This window comes from Oreochromis niloticus, linkage group LG20, assembly GCF_001858045.2.
Source record: "Oreochromis niloticus isolate F11D_XX linkage group LG20, O_niloticus_UMD_NMBU, whole genome shotgun sequence".
Classification (NCBI taxonomy): domain Eukaryota; kingdom Metazoa; phylum Chordata; class Actinopteri; order Cichliformes; family Cichlidae; genus Oreochromis; species Oreochromis niloticus.
This window is the reverse complement of record NC_031984.2, coordinates 11,928,787-11,947,191: the sequence shown is the minus strand read 5'-3', so window position 1 is coordinate 11,947,191 and position 18,405 is coordinate 11,928,787. Positions and strand designations below refer to the sequence as shown.

The following is an 18,405-nucleotide window of genomic DNA, read 5'->3' as shown; positions in this document are numbered from 1 at the left end:
TACACTTAGAGTGTCAGGGAGGGATTGACTACTTTACTTCATTTTATGATAATATTTTCAAAATAATTTTGAATATTTCGTCCATTCACTCATATCCCTTCTATCCTGGTAAAGCACTTTAATCCAATTTGGCATCTGTTCTGCTGTCCCCAACTATTACAGTATACAAAGGTAATGTTAACAGTGTCCCTGCTTTTATTTGCAGGGAAACAAATGTATCAATTACAATGTATTATCTACTATCAAGATGAATTAAATGAAATAAATTGCTGTAGGCTGAATTAAGAAACAGAAAAACTTGTGGCTTTGTAAGGGGAAATGTTTCCCTGCAACCATTCAGTAGGCCAGTGTATTCACAGTGGAAAAGGGCAGTGATTTGGGGTAGTCTCTTGATAATGACCAGGGCAGACGTCCCAGTGCTCATTGACTTAATCCGGTCCTGATAACGGGTAATAGTCTGGATATATAGTAATTACAGAAAGCCAGAGGGATTGCAGTACTGCATGCCTTTTCTATCCTTGAACTCAGGCAGTGTGAGCCTTTAGAAGACTAATAGGAACCCAAAATTGCCTACAAAGAAGGTATAGGAGACTGTGCTGTTTTGATGAAGCCCTTTAATATGATACAATAATTATATTACACTGCTATTTCAAGGTCATAGAAGTATAAGAAATAATATTTGCTGGGTAGCCTTTCACAGTCTAGATAGGTAGGTATGCTTGCACAATACAGAGATTGCTCCTTGTGGAAACAACATGATCTATATAATAAATAAATACATATAAAACTAATTAAATTAATTGTCACTGTAAAAATGTAACATTGAATTTTATTAATTGGTTAGGTTGTGCGTCATTTTGTCATTTTCAACACCTGAAATATATGTTTGACTTTACCACAGGCAAATAAAATTGCAGTGCTTCTATAATGAATATGTTTACATCAGCACTAAATTAAATGGCAGTGTTTAATGTAAAATGTGACCAAGTGATCAAAAAGCAAGAAATGCAAGAAACAAAGAAAAAAACAACAACCAAAATATCAGATTTGTTAGCCAACTAACTATATAAAGATTTTTACTGCAACATAATTCAGATTTTAGACTTCGTAAATACCATTTAAAGTGAGTTTAGAACTGAACCTGGACTGTGAAAATAAATAGGAAGTGTAGGTGCTCATTCATGATCACGAATCAGTGCCTCTTTACTTCTTACTGCGTTATTTTATATTATACTTCTCAGTCTGTGTATTCATATCACCATTACTGTAATCTCCTGACAGTGGAAAAAAATCGATTTCTCTGTCTTTTTTCTACATGGTGGGCATAATTGCATTTTAAGACATGCTCATTTCACTAAATGTTGGGAGAAAAGACTCAGAAAAAATCATTACCAGTCAAACATAAAACCTCACAGTCATAAAACTAAAGTAAAGAAACATAAAGTTAGCTGGATGAGTCACTGCTTGCCAAGTCAATTTTTTACAAAAGTAAAAAAATGCCAATATTATACCTTAGTTTTACTTCAACTTGAATTCATGCTAAAACAACATGCACTATGTGAAAATCTGAGTAAGCTGGTGGACACTTTTTGTGCAATATAAGGGCTGGTGTAAGAGTTGGTAGTTTTTCACATGCCAGGTGGCTGTGCTTAAATTTTATGTCACTATGCTCAAGCTTTCTCGATGCAACTCTGCTGCTGCTGCAGAGCTTATTGGCGGTTTTTTATGACTCCCCAAACTTACATTCATTGGCAACAAGCCTGGACAAATGTGGCAGGGGTATCATTCTGCCACAGCCAAGAAGAATTCCACTGCACTGGGAAGGAATAGTGATTCTATGATGGCTTTTCAATTTTGCTAAACTGCCTGAGTATAAAACTTTGTCTTAGAATACTCTAGTCATGAAACAGCCTGAAAAGCAGTTACCTTACACTTTAAAAATCAATATAAATCATAGACTTACGTTAAACACAGTATGAACATATGTGTAGGAAATATATCAGAGAACAGCATTATTTCTATGGGACAAGTAAACATTACTTTATTTCTTTGTTTCAAAGGCGTCTCCTTCAAGCAGCTAAGAAGGCCAATCAGACAGGCCATTTCATCTGGGTAGGTTCAGACAGCTGGGGGTCCAAAATTTCACCAATACTGCACCAAGAAGAAATGGCAGAGGGTGCTGTCACCATTCTACCCAAACGACAGTCCATCAAAGGTATTTCCACTGCCAAACTCTTACCTCAATGCTCAAAATATTCAATTTTCTTTGAAGAAAATCTTAGTTTGAAGTAAATTCTGTATTAATACTTGCACTTTAGTGCAAATTGTTGGTGTATGTTTGCCTCCTTTAGTAATCTCCATTCTACCTTAAGATACCAGATTTGACAAAAACTATTTTTAAAATTATAGCTTTACAGTGTTGATAATTGCCTTTGTCACCACAGTAAAAAGTTAACTTTTAATGTTCACTTTTGAAAAATTTTGGATTGCCATTAACTGAATTTGTGCTGTCGGATTTGATTTCAGGTTTTGATCGCTACTTCATCAGCCGAACACTAGAGAATAACAGAAGAAATATCTGGTTTGCAGAGTTTTGGGAGAATAACTTCCAATGCAAGCTCAGTCGTCATGCTATGAAGAAAGGATCTGGTATCAAAAAATGTACAAGTGAGTCTACATTTATTGGCAGAGAAGGCACTCTGTCAATGTACAACACTTGATCAATGACCAAGTTTATTGACTGTTCTGAATACATTGTGCGTTTGTGTGCATGTGCATGTGTGTGTAAGTAGCATGCACTGCTAAATTTATTTGTCATCAGGGAGAATGCAATCAGACTCTTCTAATTTAGGCTAAATGTAATGGGTGTGGATAAGTGAATGGGAATCTCTAATTTTCCAACAGAAATTAATGTTCCCATTTCTTGTGCGCTGGCTAGTTCAATCTGCAATGAGTTACAATGGCAATCACAAAGCTATACCACCAGATGTGCTGAAAATATAATCAATACTAAATTCAGTTGTCCCATTAGAAACAAGCTTTCAGGTCATTAAAATCAGTAGGTTTTCTAGGCCTGTTTGCCACAGAAAAGAAGTAGTTTAAATCTGGCACCTTTAATGCTTCTAGGCAATCAGTTTCTGAAATAGCTGCCTATATATTAAAGGATCTTACATAATAAAACACAAAAAACCATTATTAAAAAGGCTGACTGTTCTATACAACTGTGATATGTCCAATGCCCATCTATTGAGCCTTGATGACTAAAGACACTCTGTGAGTGATAATTGCAGCTGGGAATTGAAAATGAGGGCTGTGTCTTGTCATTTCCTTTTAAAACAGGCAATATTACAACTCCCCTTTACACAGTGATTGGCCAGCTGTGTGACAGCGTGAAATTATCATGGTTTCAGTGTCTCTTACAAGATCATTTTCTTTCTCTCATTACAGAAAAAAATGGTCATGTTTCTTATTTACAGCAACACTCAACAAATGGCATCCAAGAAATTGTAAAACCAAAAATTGTTATTGTCATTTAACTTACAAAGCCCCTTAAGATGTACCTGCTTGGAACAACACTGTCTCAATTTGGTATATCAATACATCATACAATATAATTGTTTGTAAGCATAATACACTTCTAGTCCACTTATATATAAACTGCTGCTTACAGCTTGGAGGTAAGTCCAACCTATTAATCAGCTTCAAATGATATTTTCACATGACAACACTGATAAACCTGATAAACCCACAAAGAAAAACCTCCTCTCATTTTTTTAAATCAAGCTTGTGTTTTGTTCATTTTCACTATTGTTTAAACAGTTGTTTTCCATTGAAAAGCTCTAATTATCAATTAATTCTATATTGTGATCAAATATTTCCTAGGATGGTCACTACCTAATTAAATATGACTCTAGTTTCCTCAGGAACAAGTTATGAACAATCACAATTTATTCAGTAGAAATGGTTATAGGTTATAAAATAGTATAGAACATAGAATATATAGGAGTTTGACTACAACAAGGTAAAAAATAAGCAAAAACACAGCCTTAACTTTTAGCAACTAACCAGTGCAGTGCAACCAAAAACTTGCATCTGTGAGGGAAAATGAGAAGGTAATTTGATATAAAACTGGTTGCTAAAAAAAGAAGAAGGAGGAAAATTCATTCTAGCACAATAAGATTCTCAGTGGAATCAATGACTCAAGATCTGACATAGAAACAGTCTCATGCTAATGTCAGTTTAATGGTTGTATTCATGTCAGGTGCCATTACCAGGAAAAAGCAGAAGCTGGGTAATCTCAATACTCTAATGTGCATGAGAAAAATCAAATTCAGAGCCACCAAATTGCTGGACATTAATGATGGTTCTTTATCTATGACGAACTGAAAAGTGTCTGTTATGGCACCAAGATTCAGAATTAGAGTCATGTATTATGTAGACATGTCTTATCCTATTTTCGTTACATCAATTTAACAATAACAATTCAGATTAATGTCTAAAACATTGGTCACCTCATTTAGAAGTATGGTAAACATGTCAGATACAGTAAATTGTTCTGGACGAGATGCCTGCGTGGTCACAATTATGCATTCTGTGACTGCTTTTTGCAGAAAAAAGTGACTGTCAGCGTTTTGCAAGCTAAACACAATTCTTTCATTTGGAAAGATAAAGACATTTTATGCTTTTTTGTAAAGTATGTAACTTTATTACGGCTCCATTTTTGTATTTCGTTATTTCATTATTGTATTTCATTAGCAGTATAATGCATAACTACCTATTTCTAAAGTGCGTGGTTACAGTAAAGTTCAACAATATAATTTCAGGATTTTCCTAAATATTTCTCTCCCACCAGGCGATGACGGCTTTTGTCTTAATTCCAGGTGATGTAGAACACAGCAACCTCAAAATGCCACCAAATAACACACTAAATTAGTAAAACAGAACATGAGCAAGAACATGCAAGTTAAACAGTACCATGGTGACTTATTTGTAGTCTCTTAACAACACTGTGTTCTTGGTAAAACAGAGAGATGCTTCGAACAATCCACACTTTCATGAGATTTCTGTATTTATCTGTTGTCATGGTGGCTGCTCTTGAGCTAAATTGCTGCTGCCCCTTTCTTCCTCTGAGTAGCCTCCAAGGCACAGCAAATTTTACAGGCAAGAGTTACAGTAATTTCACTCAGATTCTTGTGTGAGTACTATCACTACTCCCCATTGTTACTTTTGCAAGAACAATCATTTCCTGTTCCCACTTCAAGAGTTTCTTAGTCACTGGAACACTCGACTGTAACATATCAACATGTGTAATATATCAAGAAACATCTTACAGCAAACAAAAGGAAATAATTTAACCGTTAAAACCCTGTTGTTCCTGTGACTGCTTTTTAGAAATTGGAGCTATGTGATATCACTCAAAAAAAAATCTGTGAAAAAATAACCAACCAACCATCAATATGATTAGATTAGCATGTAATTATCCCATTTGTATGATATCAAAGCATTTAATCACACAATACAAGTTACTGACAAGTGATTTATGTACCATAACAGCAGGGTAGTAGTAGGTCATCTTCCACAACCGAAGCATTAAAGGATATTTGAGTTAGTGTGCAGGGAAAACAACGGAAAGTGTAGGTATATGATTCACATTCTACTGCTGTCCTCATTCCCAGTGTTCTTGTATCTGTTGCCACAGAGGACAAGGTTTATTTTGCAGCTTCAGATCCACATTGTCACCTCCGAGCCACAGGTCATTTTACTGTTACATTCAACAACAAAGCCTTATAGAAAGCTACCTGTAAACAGCCGATAAACTGAGACTATACTGTCCTCCAGTTTCCCACTGTTTCTGCCATAATCAGTTCCATGTTTGGTGTCACTGATACTGGGAGGTCCCAGAACAGAGCCATACCACCAAATATAAATTACAGCAGATAGAAAAACAATCTGCACTGACAGAATGCAGTTTAAAATGATGTTGGCAGGCAATAGAAAATTTAACCAGCCACAATTCTTGAAAATCTTCAAAACAATATCGCAGAAGGAGGAAAAGCAGCCCACACATTTTGCTGCATTTTAGTTTTTTTTAGTTTTGTCTCTGCAAAACTTGAATACGTTTTAGGGCACATTTATCCTCTTTCATAGGGTCCTGTATTTTTATAATCACCAGTTTAAAAAATAATTACTAAATTACTAAAAGTTTGGACAGTTTTTTTTTTGGTTTGGTTTTTTTTGGGGGGGGTTTGTTTGTTTTGCACAAGACCATAAAAAAGGACCATAACACTCCCAGTTACAGAAACTAATTAGACCCCATAGGAAATCTGGAAGGTTCACATGTGAAATGCTGAATGTGCAGAATTCAACTTTGCCTTCTGAGCCATTCACACTTCACTGTACTTCACAGTATTTCATGCTAGTGAACCGTAAAACATGATCCTGTTTTGCAGAGCAGGATGAACAAGAAATGGCTGTGAAAAAGCATAGACTTGTGAAAGGAGACAAATCAGTCATGACAGAGAGACACTGCACAGTATGAAGGCATGATACAGTTATAGTTACCAGTAATGAGCAGGGAAATATGAATCATAATTTCTTTAGGGTGAACAGACACTCTAGTCCTCAAATCTGCTACAAATACTGTTACAAAGCCATGACACAGCACTGTTGCTTTACTTGTCTATTTGCTAAGTCCCTGGGCAAGGTACTGAACCCCAAGTTGAACCTGATGCATCTATCAGTGTGAAGAAGACTTGAAGAGTGAAAAGCTCAAATTGAGTAGAAAGGTGGTAAATCAGAACGCTGGAAGCTAAAGTCAGGGAAGCCCAGAGATTGGTCAAGGATGAAAAAGAGGTACAAGATGTCCAAAACTGAGACTCAAGAAACTGCTAAACCAAGGCTCACAGCTTTGGCCACAAGGCTGAAGAGATATGCCAGAGAAGCCGAGGTCAACAGAATAAATGACCTGTCCTCCAAAAAGTACTCTCAGCTACAAGGGAACACTAATACAAGGGCAGAGCTGAAACTGAGCAACATTGGTTGAACATCTGGAAGAAAGTAGATGTTCAAGCAGACCACAGCAACCTCCCTCAAGGGCCGACCAGACAGACTAATCAGAGCACTGCCTGGATTTACTACAAGAAAGCCTATGATTCAATGTCCCACACATGTATACCAGAGTGCTTGCAACTGTACAAGGGTAATCCAGTCAACAGGAACTCAAGAAGACTGTGAAATAAAACACAGTGTTGTCTTCTACAACTCCAAGGCAGTCGTACAAGTTACCATCAAGAGTTGAATATACCAAGGTGATGCACTGCCCCCATTGCTGTTCTGCATAGGCGTCAACCCCATAAGTCAGCTCATTGCTAAGATACTGATATAGAATTAGGAGTGGAGTCACCATCAGCCACCTCCTGCACATGGATGACATCAAGCTGCATTCCAGAAGTGAGATATTGACTCGGCTCACAAGGATCTACAGCAAGGACATCAGGATGTCAGTTGGACAGGATATGTGTGGCTGAATGGTTGCAATGAAAGGGAAGGGGATCTGAACTGAAGGGGCAAAGCTACTAGAATGCAGAAGAGCAGATAGACAGGACATCTAAACGTACTTGAGTATCCCACAGGCCAGTGGGAACTATGATAAAGATGCACAAAGGTCAGTCACAGCCAAATACTTCCCGAAAGTCTTTGGTACGAATAAGATCCAAGCCATCAATACATACACCCTACCAGTCATCAGATACCCCAGTGGAAGAATAAACTGGCTACAAGAGGAGATGGATGCCACTGATGTGAAGGCATGAAAACCCCTCACAGTGCATGGATGTCTCTACCTAATATCTAGCGGCAGTTGTCAAGGAGCAGAAAACCGCAGTTGTGATAGATGTGGCAATCCTAATGCACTTCCAAGTCCTAGGAGCTGAAGGAACAACTGTAGCAGTTGTGCAAGACCTGAAAGAGTGTACACACTATATATGTGTATGTATGTCTGTGTGTTTAAACAGTTAAGACATTTTATTCAGCATTTCCACTAATTAATGTTTTCTTCCTTAGTGGGCTTTTGGCAAAGATAACAGCTTCTGCAGGTGCACTGCTTCTTCTTGACGTCATTTCAGCACATGTTGAGGGTTGGAGTGAGGCAAACTGGCTTGAGTCATTCTATTACTTTGTATCCCTGCAGACATGAGTCATCAAGGCTAGCAGCCACAAATACATGTCTGCCTGCCTGCCTGCTCAATTGTCTGAATTCCATTGCTCAATGAAAACATCAAGAACACACAATACAACTAAACAGTGTGTGACAGCTCTTTGATTGTCTTGGGATCATAGGCAAATGTCAAGGTTTGGATTAAAGATCAAGTACAGGAACAAAATTTATTTTTTTCTCTGTATCGAGAAAATATTGACTATCTCAGAAACAACCAAAGGGGATATCCTATTTTATAAATAATTTAATTCCCCTGCATTTTTACACAAATTTGTTATATTGAATTATTGTTTAAAAGAATGATAGGGAGGGAGAACTACAATATCTAGTGATCGCAGCTTTGGCAGTGATTTGGTGATTACGACAACACTTTTTAATTAGAACAGGAAATTGGCAGAGGTAATCCTTCATGGACATTGCCATTTTTCGAGATATAGTCTATATTTTAAGATTGGGAGGGTAGCAATAAACTAGATTAGGAAAGAAACGTGACAGGTACTTTTATGATACCCAGTTTTCAGTATCTTGGATATGGCAAAAAAGTATCAGCAACATGAAAAAACAAAAATGACTTAAAAACGACTAATATTTAGGTTTACTATCTGTCTGTGGTACATTAACAAATCTGAAAACCTTCAAACTGTTTCGGTACCCATGTTTTAGTTTTTAGTTCATCCAGGTATGATTTACATCTCAGTTTTTTTGTGCTCCCCTGATGGAAATATGGTGCTGCTATGCTGTACCTCATCAAGGCTGCAGAGCAGAACAATAACTACTGTCGCCAGCTGCAGTCCAATATGGTGGCGTTGGAGTTGGAGCTAGATCATTTAAAAGAGTGTGTGTGCCTTGTTTTGCACACATGTTCAAGTATGTTTGTGTGCCTATGCCTCACTGCCACTACAAATACTCTTAGTCTGTGAAACACTGCATTTACACAACGTAATAGCACCGAATGATCCCAGCAGCCTATACAGTGACCATAAGCCCCAAGGGAATACATGCCTCAGTCACTCAAAACCTATACAGTTAGAAACTACATAAGAAAAAAAGCAAGAAATCCAAAAGTTCTGTGTCATGTCAGACATTAGAGTGGGAGCATATGGTTTATATTAAGGAATCAAAATTTGTATAAATTCTCATTCTTTCATTCTTGAGCTGTTTTGTGTGTTGTGGGCAGAAATCTGCAAGAAACAAAATTATGGAGAATACAAGCTGCCTGTGTGAACATTTTAGATACATTTTAAACCAGCTGTAAACACAAGCAACATAATTAATAACTTGTACTCTCGCTGCTTCAATTGTAAAGCTTCATATTTACAATATATAGCAGGCAACACTGTATCCTTACAAGAAAGCACAATAAGTACATTAGTTGGGCAGATATCCCAACTAATGACTAGCATGATAAGGAAAGAAAGCAGATCATAAAATCAGATTTTTGCTTTAGCCTTCACCTGGAATGAAATAGGACAAAAAGAGAAAATTTACCTTTAATCAAAAGCACATTGTGAGCAAGAGCATACAGGATGATCTGGAGCGTAATATTCTTTCAGAATTTCAGCGTTTGCCTTTATAGAAACTCCTCAAGCACTGATTAAAGGATACAGTTGCAAGGTTTCATCTTCATTCACATTAATGCTTGTTTTGCACTGGTGACCTTACTGCTGCACAGCTCAACATGCAGTTACTGTTTTCCCCTCAATTTCTAGTCAGAAAAGCTGCCTAAAACCTAAAAGTAAACATAATAATATTTGTGAAGGAATGGTATCTGTTAAAATAAGATCAAATATGCTACCTTATTAAGGATTTCTATATAGATGGGACCAATGAGACATAAATGAGTTCCCCAAATATTTTTACCCAGACAGTTCAAACCGTTTTAACCGTTTTAACCAATAGCAATATGGATAACAATAACATTACTTAGTTTTTTTGTGATAATAATTAATGTGTGAGTATTCTTGCTTTCCAAATTACAAAGAAAGATGTCAGTGAGCCACTCATTGATCTGATAGTGAACTTGGAAGCAATTTCCCCAACACACATTATATAATATACATTATATTAACCATTTAATTCAGGAATGGGCAATTGATTTTCTAAAGTTGCCACATGAGAAACTGTGACTGTTTTGGAGGGCAGCACCAATAAACTGACCTCAAGTTTCCTCAATGTTAACTTTACTTTATAAATTGTTGATAAGGCAATGAAAATGTGAAATAGCCATAGTAAAAACACCAACGCTTTATCATTATTTAATCAGCATTTACAAAAATCATTGCAAGACTTAACTTTATACAAAGTGCTGTTGCTGTTTTCTTTGTAGGTTAATTACTTCAGTTCTTTTTTTCCTGTTCAGTGAGAGTCTGTTTTTGGCTCTAATCTAAGTGCATTAAACTCAGGTTCAGTGGAGGACAGCGGACAGGTGATCGTCACTGTGAGAGGCTCTGTATCTGCATTTGTATTTGTTTCATTCCTTAGAATGTTTGTTTATTTCCAAATAGAAAACAAAAAGCATATTCTGTGCATCTGTCCTTACATAAGGAAAGTTTTCCTCTATGAAAGAAAAATGAAAATCCAGCAGCGATCCTGGCTCAAAATGCTCTGCCAGCAGTGACTCTGACTACAGGTTGATGAGGTCTTGCAGAACATTACTGGATGCATTATCCACACTGCAAGTGAAGGGAGAGGAAATCATGTGCATTTCACTCTCAACTGTTTTGGAGTCTTCAAATCCCCTTGAAATCTCATCAAGAAGGGCTCCTAACGTAAAACAGTACCAGCCGTGGTGATCAGCCAGTGGTATGGCTTCTTTCACTGTTCATAGGCAAGTAAGAATGTTGCTGCCCAACAGGCTTTACATAAACTGCAACTTTCTCATGAAAACCTTGCCTAAGCTGTACATTTGATGTGCAGACCTTGCCTATCAGTTTAGTATTTAACTGCTTCATTAGTGCAGTCACATCAATAACAAATCAAAGATTTAACTTCAATCTGAGGGCTGTGAAATCTGCTTTCTTCTCACAAAACTCTTGAATTCCTGCTCTCGGGTTGCATATATTTGTTTTGGTTTTTTTAGCATTTTATCACCTGACAGCTGTATGGTAGCCTATGTCTCCATGCAAGCTGTTTCATAATTACATGCAACAAACTGTCTGTGACACAGTGCTATTACACTGATGAAGTTAGCTATTTTACTTACATCAACCACATGGTTAAATTTTAGCACTAACAGAAAACCTGGTGTATAATACATAACAAAAATATCAATTTCACTTGTCATTTTAGTCATTTCTGCTTTAAAAACCATTTGTAGTAACACCTGCCATTTTCAGCCTTAGCTTATCCAAGCATGCAGTTAGTTTCTTGAACTTGCATGCACAATTTTCTTTTATTGCACACATTATCACAGAGCCAGGAAGAAAAAGTTAAAACGGTCCACTTAGTTTTTCAGCTGAAGTTCCAGATTCCCTTCAGTGTCTTTAACACATCTAACTATTTTTCACCTGGAGGGGCACATTCTTAAATGCTTGGGTTTTTTTTTCCTCAGCACACTTTTCACAGTTCGCTGAACATTCTCTGATCAGCTCCCCATTAAAAATAGCTCAGTATTTTGTGTAATTTTGTTGGAAATCACAAAGTTGGTCTTGAGTACTCCATCCCTGGATGTGTAAAACTTGTTGTCGTTGTTGCTTCTGCAGCTTTGCTGGAAAAGGTTTAGATGTCCGTTTCTGCTCCGCATCAATCAAGTTCTTGTTTTTCTCTGTGTGTTCAGTCTCATAATGTTGAATCAAATCCTTAAACACAACCATCTGCTCTCCACAAACTAAGCATATGGGTTTACCTCTCACTTCAGTAAAAAATACTTAGAAGTCTTTATTTTGTTTAAAACTCTACATTCTCCATTAATCTCTCTTTTTTAATGTGATTTCCCCCAAAAAGTGTGCATCATATTATAGGAATATTATAGTGAGTCCTCCACAGGAGGTTAATCATCACTGCCATAGTACACATTACTATGTGTATATTTTGCACTGGGTGCACACAGGAAATCACGACTCAAACTGCATAAATCACATAAGGCACATATACAATAGCCCACACATTTGAGGAGATACATTTTCTAATTCCTTCCTTCTTTTTCATTCTTTGCAAATCTCCTCTAGAAATGTATGAATCAACATGTAGCAATGGTCAGGGTCCACGAAGACTGAACTATTAACATTTACCTCCTTCAAAGAGAAAATATTTTAGCAACTACTCCAGTTAGGAGACAGTGGAGCAAATCATAAAAACTGTTGATTACAAGTTAGAAAGGTTTTGGAACTTAATTATTACAGCATTATCTATGCGTACAACTTTTAGAGTCTGGGAATTTAAAAACTTTTTTTTGCACAAACACTTAGTATTACAAACAATTACTATAGTGTTCCTACAATGTGGCTACTCGGATCCATAGTCACAATCTTTAGATTACTTAAGTGGTTACTAAAATATAAGGCATAATAATGATTAATAGCTTAAAATAAGAGAACTGTGACTTACAGTTTTTTTGACACTCCTCCTAGGATGTGCTTTAACCACAATTGAAAGAAATGTCACAAAGTACACAAAGTCCTCTCCCTTAATGATAGCAGATAATGACGAGCAGATAATTTTATATTAGATTTTTGATGTAATTATTATTAAATGTCAGACCAAAAACAACTCTTCCGTGATTATAAAACAGCTTGCAAATGCGCAGCACACACATTTGCAGCTCTAATTGATTATCACTTTTTTGCTAATTTTCCACATTGTGTGTTGTTGTCATTAGCCATTACTGGGAATTATACTTTGAAGTCTTTTTGGAGAAGAGATTGAAAAACATTTTCTTCTCATGCTGAGAAGAATTCAAAACCAGAAGATTTAATTGTTGTAAAAATGCATTAACCTTTCAAAACATAAAGAGACGGGGTGACACAAACCATCTACTGAGCTAATGCAAATGAACCTCGACTAAAGGTTGTCAGGTTTCAGTGTGATTTGAACAAGCTGTCACCACAAAGAAGAATAAAGTGTCAAATGTTATACGTACCTTCAACAGTCACTTTTTGTTCCTGTCATATTTTCTGAGATTGTTTTGCAATACGCTCTAATTCATGTTCTTTTAAATGCTGAGCATCTCCTAAAAGATATTTGTCACATTCTGTGCAGGTGAGGACAATTACACTGCACACAATTAATTTCAGGTTGTTAAAATTCAGACAGTAATCCTCCTTCAATCGTAGGCAGCAGAAAATTACCAACCATCACAAAGAGAATAGATGTGTTCAAATGTGTTTTAAATAAACGGCTGGTTAAATTAGTGCACACGAGGTATGTCTATCAACTCTCCCCTTCGGAGCAGCACTGAAATCTATTGGAACAAAATGTGAGACCTGTGACTGTTTGTCTTCTTCCCATTTCCCTAATTCTCGCACAATTTTCGCATTTTCACCTTGAAAATTAAATAACAGCTCAGACAGAGGTTTTGAAGGTTAGTTTTAGATTTGCAGGTGAATGAAAGACATGTGGCTCCGCTGTTACCACATAACAAGGACACATTCCACAAGGCAATATAACAGTTATCAACAGGCTTCTTCCATGATATTTGCATAAAACTTTAATGATAAACAAGCTAATGTGCTGTAAACTCACTTTTTTCTCTCACGATACCTTTAAAGGTTGAAACTCTCAACCTTGCAATTTAACTCCTGTACATTCTGATTGTTGTACATTTCACTTAACTCAGTGTCTAACTGCCATTTTTTTATGCTTAACCTATTTTGTAGTACACTGGATGATAAAAAGGATTAAGTTGCTTACTGAAATCTTACTTAGAGACAAGACAACAACCTTAGTTATGATTGATATGCACCTGTCATAACTAATTGCATTAAAACTAAAGAATGATTAGGACTCTCTTGCCGTCTCTTCCTTTCATTCCACTCAACCACTCTGCACGCATCATTAATGTACAATAGGTAACATGTAATGTTGTGGGGATAAACACTAAGAAAACATATGGATAAACAAGTGCAACATACTTGCCTTATCAAGCAACATTTTGTGCTGATAAACTTTTCCTTAATTTAAAAGATAAAAATCATTTCAATGATGCAAAGTCTATCTAAAGCAGTGCAAAAGGCAAATGAGGTTATACGAGTCTTGCCGAATATTCCTGAGTTGGTCTAATCAGTGATCAACAGGCCGTAAAGAGAAAAGCTTCACAAGAGAGCATTTTGGATTCTTTGGAAAGAGATTCTGTGATTGATGTTTATAAGAAATGTTATACAATTAAGGGTTAACACGCACAATTCAGTGCCAATCTCTTTCAAATTCAATCTAGTGGAAAAAAGACTCTTTCACAATTGAGCATTCCGGCTTCTTTGAAAGGTTATCATTTGCTTGATTTAAACATTAGCAATCATTCTTATTTTATTTTTTCTGCTGATTGCCAAGCAGCTCTTTTGTTCTAAATATGATGGTTTTTCATATCAAAGATTCTAGTCATGACTGTCTTTCAAGATTGCAGCAACTCAGCCAGTAAAACACAGCATGGAAACCTAAGTGAAACATATAAATTAAAATAAGCAGTGAGCATAATCAACTTGGGTTTTTTTTTTTTTAAAGATACATTTATGTAGTTAGTTTTAGGTGTGGATTTAACAAATTCATATTTTTTATCTTGTTGATGTTTTCTTTCAGACCATGAGCGGATCGGAAAAGATTCATCCTATGAACAGGAGGGGAAGGTCCAGTTTGTTATAGATGCAGTGTACGCCATGGCTCACGCTCTACATAATATGCACAAAGACCTCTGTCCTGGAAAAGTTGGCCTTTGCTCCAAGATGGACACTATCAACGGCACACTGCTTCTCAAATATATCCGCAGTGTCAACTTTACAGGTGTGTATTCCTACTTCTGCTTGGGTATGTTCATAGCTGCATCCATGTGTACTGAACATAAAGCACATAACCCTAATCCATTTTGCTGTGTGAAAACAAGATGGACAAGAAGGTCTGGGAAGTATTTTCAGCTAAAGCATCACATTAAATGAAATGCATTTCTTTATAAGCAATATTTATCATAGGGATGTGTCAATATATAAGTCAACCACCAAAACAGGACCAGACTACCTTATAAGTCACGCATCACTCGGAGATGTGAGATGTACACAACTTTTTGGTGCATTTTTGGGTTCACTAGCATATTCGTGCAGAGCCTTTAGTCATATCCTATGCAGTGGTCTCAAATTATCAGGCGTCTGAAAGTAAATTATTTCCAGCAAGTACTGAGGCTGAGATCCGTAGGAGGATTGACAATCACCAGCAGAACAGCATGTTTTATCATGGTTGATGATGTGCAGGAACTGCGCTTTGTGAGATTTCCTGCCTTATCATGTAAGCATTGAATTGCCCACACAGGAGATCTGCTGCTTAAAGTACACTTGCTGCTGAGTTAAAATTATATGTAAATGAGAGTGGGAAGCACGTTAACATAAGGCACAACAGAAATGGGCATCAGGAGTTTTCCAGTAGTTGTCCAATGTAAAGTATCACTGGCAAAAACAGGATGCAGTTGTCTCTGAGACAGAAAGAGATATGAGTTGATTAAATTTAATGTATACACAGGTCGCATGGCTATTACCCTACCATTATATAAGTCACTATAAATGAATATATATTATAGCATTTGAAGTGTAATGGTTTTCATTTGTTTATTTGTTTTATTAGGTTATTATAGACTGGAATATTTGTTTCATCATTTGTTTTTGCTGTTATTAGCTTCATGACTATCCCTGAACTGTGATGGTGTATGATTTGAGGGAAATCATGTTGTGCTTATAAAACTTTATAAAGGTCACAAAAACTGGAATTTTTCAGACTTTAGTGAGCAAATGTCAATACATATTTCATCAAGTTGTTCTTACTTCTCAACCTACTGCCTCCATAGTGTAGTGGTTAACATATTCATTTAACAAGTGAAAGGTTGCTGAATCAGTTATAGCCAGAGAAACAAATCCTTTCGTCAGGAAGGGAGCAGCTAATAAAGTAGCTTTTTCTCAAACTCAGAAGTTCAGCTTCTCTTTGTCTCTTTATAAAACTGTAATACTTCGACCTAGAGAAATATTTTTTTACCACTAGCTGACCCAAGACAAAGAAATGGATTTCATCTGGTTTCAACATGTGATTAAAACTGCCACTGTTATTTGCATAATTTCACAAAAGTCTGTACAATGACACTATGAAGTAGAACTGACCTTACCGTATAAAAAGGTACATACATACACAGCATGGGCATGAAGATAATCTTCTAGTTTGCAAAGATTGAATAAACAACATATGAAAATTTGAGGTCTACCTTAGGTCAGTGTAAGTAGTTATAACAGCTTGAGTTAATTATATGACAAGAGAAGAGGGCCATGCAATCAAGCAGAATGCAACATGAGTGGTCTGACACAGTCTCAAACCTGCTCCACCCTCACAGATAATTATATAGTAATGGACACATTTATTTCTATGACAATTATAGAGTGGGATCTTTCGGTCAGGGATAATCATTCTACAGCTAACTATGTGACAAGAATAATATACAGTAAATTACACAATTAAGAAAGTTGTCGATGAAGCAAAAGACATCTGCTCCACTTCTTTGGAATCCAGACGTCAGTTGCTAACGTATCTATCTGGAGCTTGGCCAGTAGCTTCGATGAATCCTACTCTTAGTTTTTATAAGCGGGATGCTTTCACACATAAAATGCTTACATTCAATTCACATAGTGGTTGCAGGAATTACACAGTTCAATTACACATTTCAATCACTTACAAATGAAGTAAACAACACTGCCGTGTCTTATAAATAATTCCTCTCAAGGGGTGGGGAATAAATACTCATTTTTTAAGTTAATGTGTTGGAAGAAGAAAAAATGAGCAAGCATAAATATCTGAACAGCACTGACAAGGACCTGATTCTAAAAGCTAGATAAAGATATTCTTGGGTTTTCCTTATCTTGGAAGTACCAAGTTTGGTAACTACCTTTAAAAATAAGTCCAACTGGCTACAGGGTCATGAGCACCCAAGATTCAATAAATGATAAAGGATGGAAAGGCTGGGACTATTGCACACCATAAAGTTTTAATGAAAACCTTGGGAGAGAGATAGCTGTAGGATGCACTGCAAAAAAGGTAAGCTGACTGTGGCAGTGTGATGTTCTGGATAATCTCCTTCTGGTAAACTTTGGGTCCTGGCATGTGGCATGAGGCATGTGGATTATATAAATATTGTTGCCGACCACATATACCAAATCATTTTTACCTCAACCCCTTATTTATTTTCTCACCAATTGTCAGGAGCACCTGTGTCAAATCAGCAAAATCACTTACCTGAGAATACACTCGCCACACACTTTATTATGTAGACTGTGTTAGCAACAGATTGGACTTCTTTTACCTTCAGAACTGCTTTAATTGTTCATGGCATAGATTCAAAATAGTGCAAGATTTTGTTCTATTTTGACACAATATTTTTCACATTTATGGCGTGAATTTACCATTCCACCTCACCCCAAAGGCGATTTGGTAACTACAGACTTCACTGTCATGTTCAAGAAACCTGTTTAAGATGATTTGAGCTTTGTGACATGCACATTATCTTGCTGGAAAAGCCAGTCAGAAGATAGGTACACTGTGGTCATAAACACTGTCAGAAACAGTACTCAGGGCTTTCTACCATTTAATCTTTACTACTACTACTTTAGTACTAAAATGTATTAAGAAAATATAACTCACACCATTCTACCAAAACCACCAAAACATACTGTTGATACAAAGTATGATGGATCCATGCTTTCACATTGTTTACACCAAATTGTGACCCTACCATTCAAATGTTGCAGCAAAAACTGAAACTCATCAGTCAAGGCAACATTTTTCCAATCTCCTGTTGCTGAGCTCTGTTTCCTGTTCACAGCTGACATAAGTAACATCTAGTGTGGTCTTCTGCTGCTTTAATCCTTCAAGCTTTGATGTGTTGTGTGCTCAGAGATGCTCTTCCGTCTACACTGATTGTAACAAGGAGTTATTTAAGTTCATTTTGTCTTCCTATCCTATCAGTTCAAAGCAGAAATCAGTGACGTATTTCGCACAGAGAATTCCTAGATAATGGA

General features: G+C 36.6%; 1 protein-coding gene across 2 annotated transcripts in view; it reads left to right on the top strand.

The window, feature by feature from the left end:
* LOC100701884 (metabotropic glutamate receptor 4) overlaps positions 1–18,405 on the top strand; it is a 190,031-nt gene that overhangs the window by 152,597 nt on the left and 19,029 nt on the right. For both annotated transcript variants that reach the window (XM_013274286.3, XM_019350139.2), the window contains exons 6-8: positions 2,061–2,215; positions 2,527–2,667; positions 14,945–15,145. In XM_013274286.3, coding sequence (XP_013129740.1) covers positions 2,061–2,215; positions 2,527–2,667; positions 14,945–15,145 — 497 coding nt within the window. The remainder of the gene's footprint in view (positions 1–2,060; positions 2,216–2,526; positions 2,668–14,944; positions 15,146–18,405) is intronic.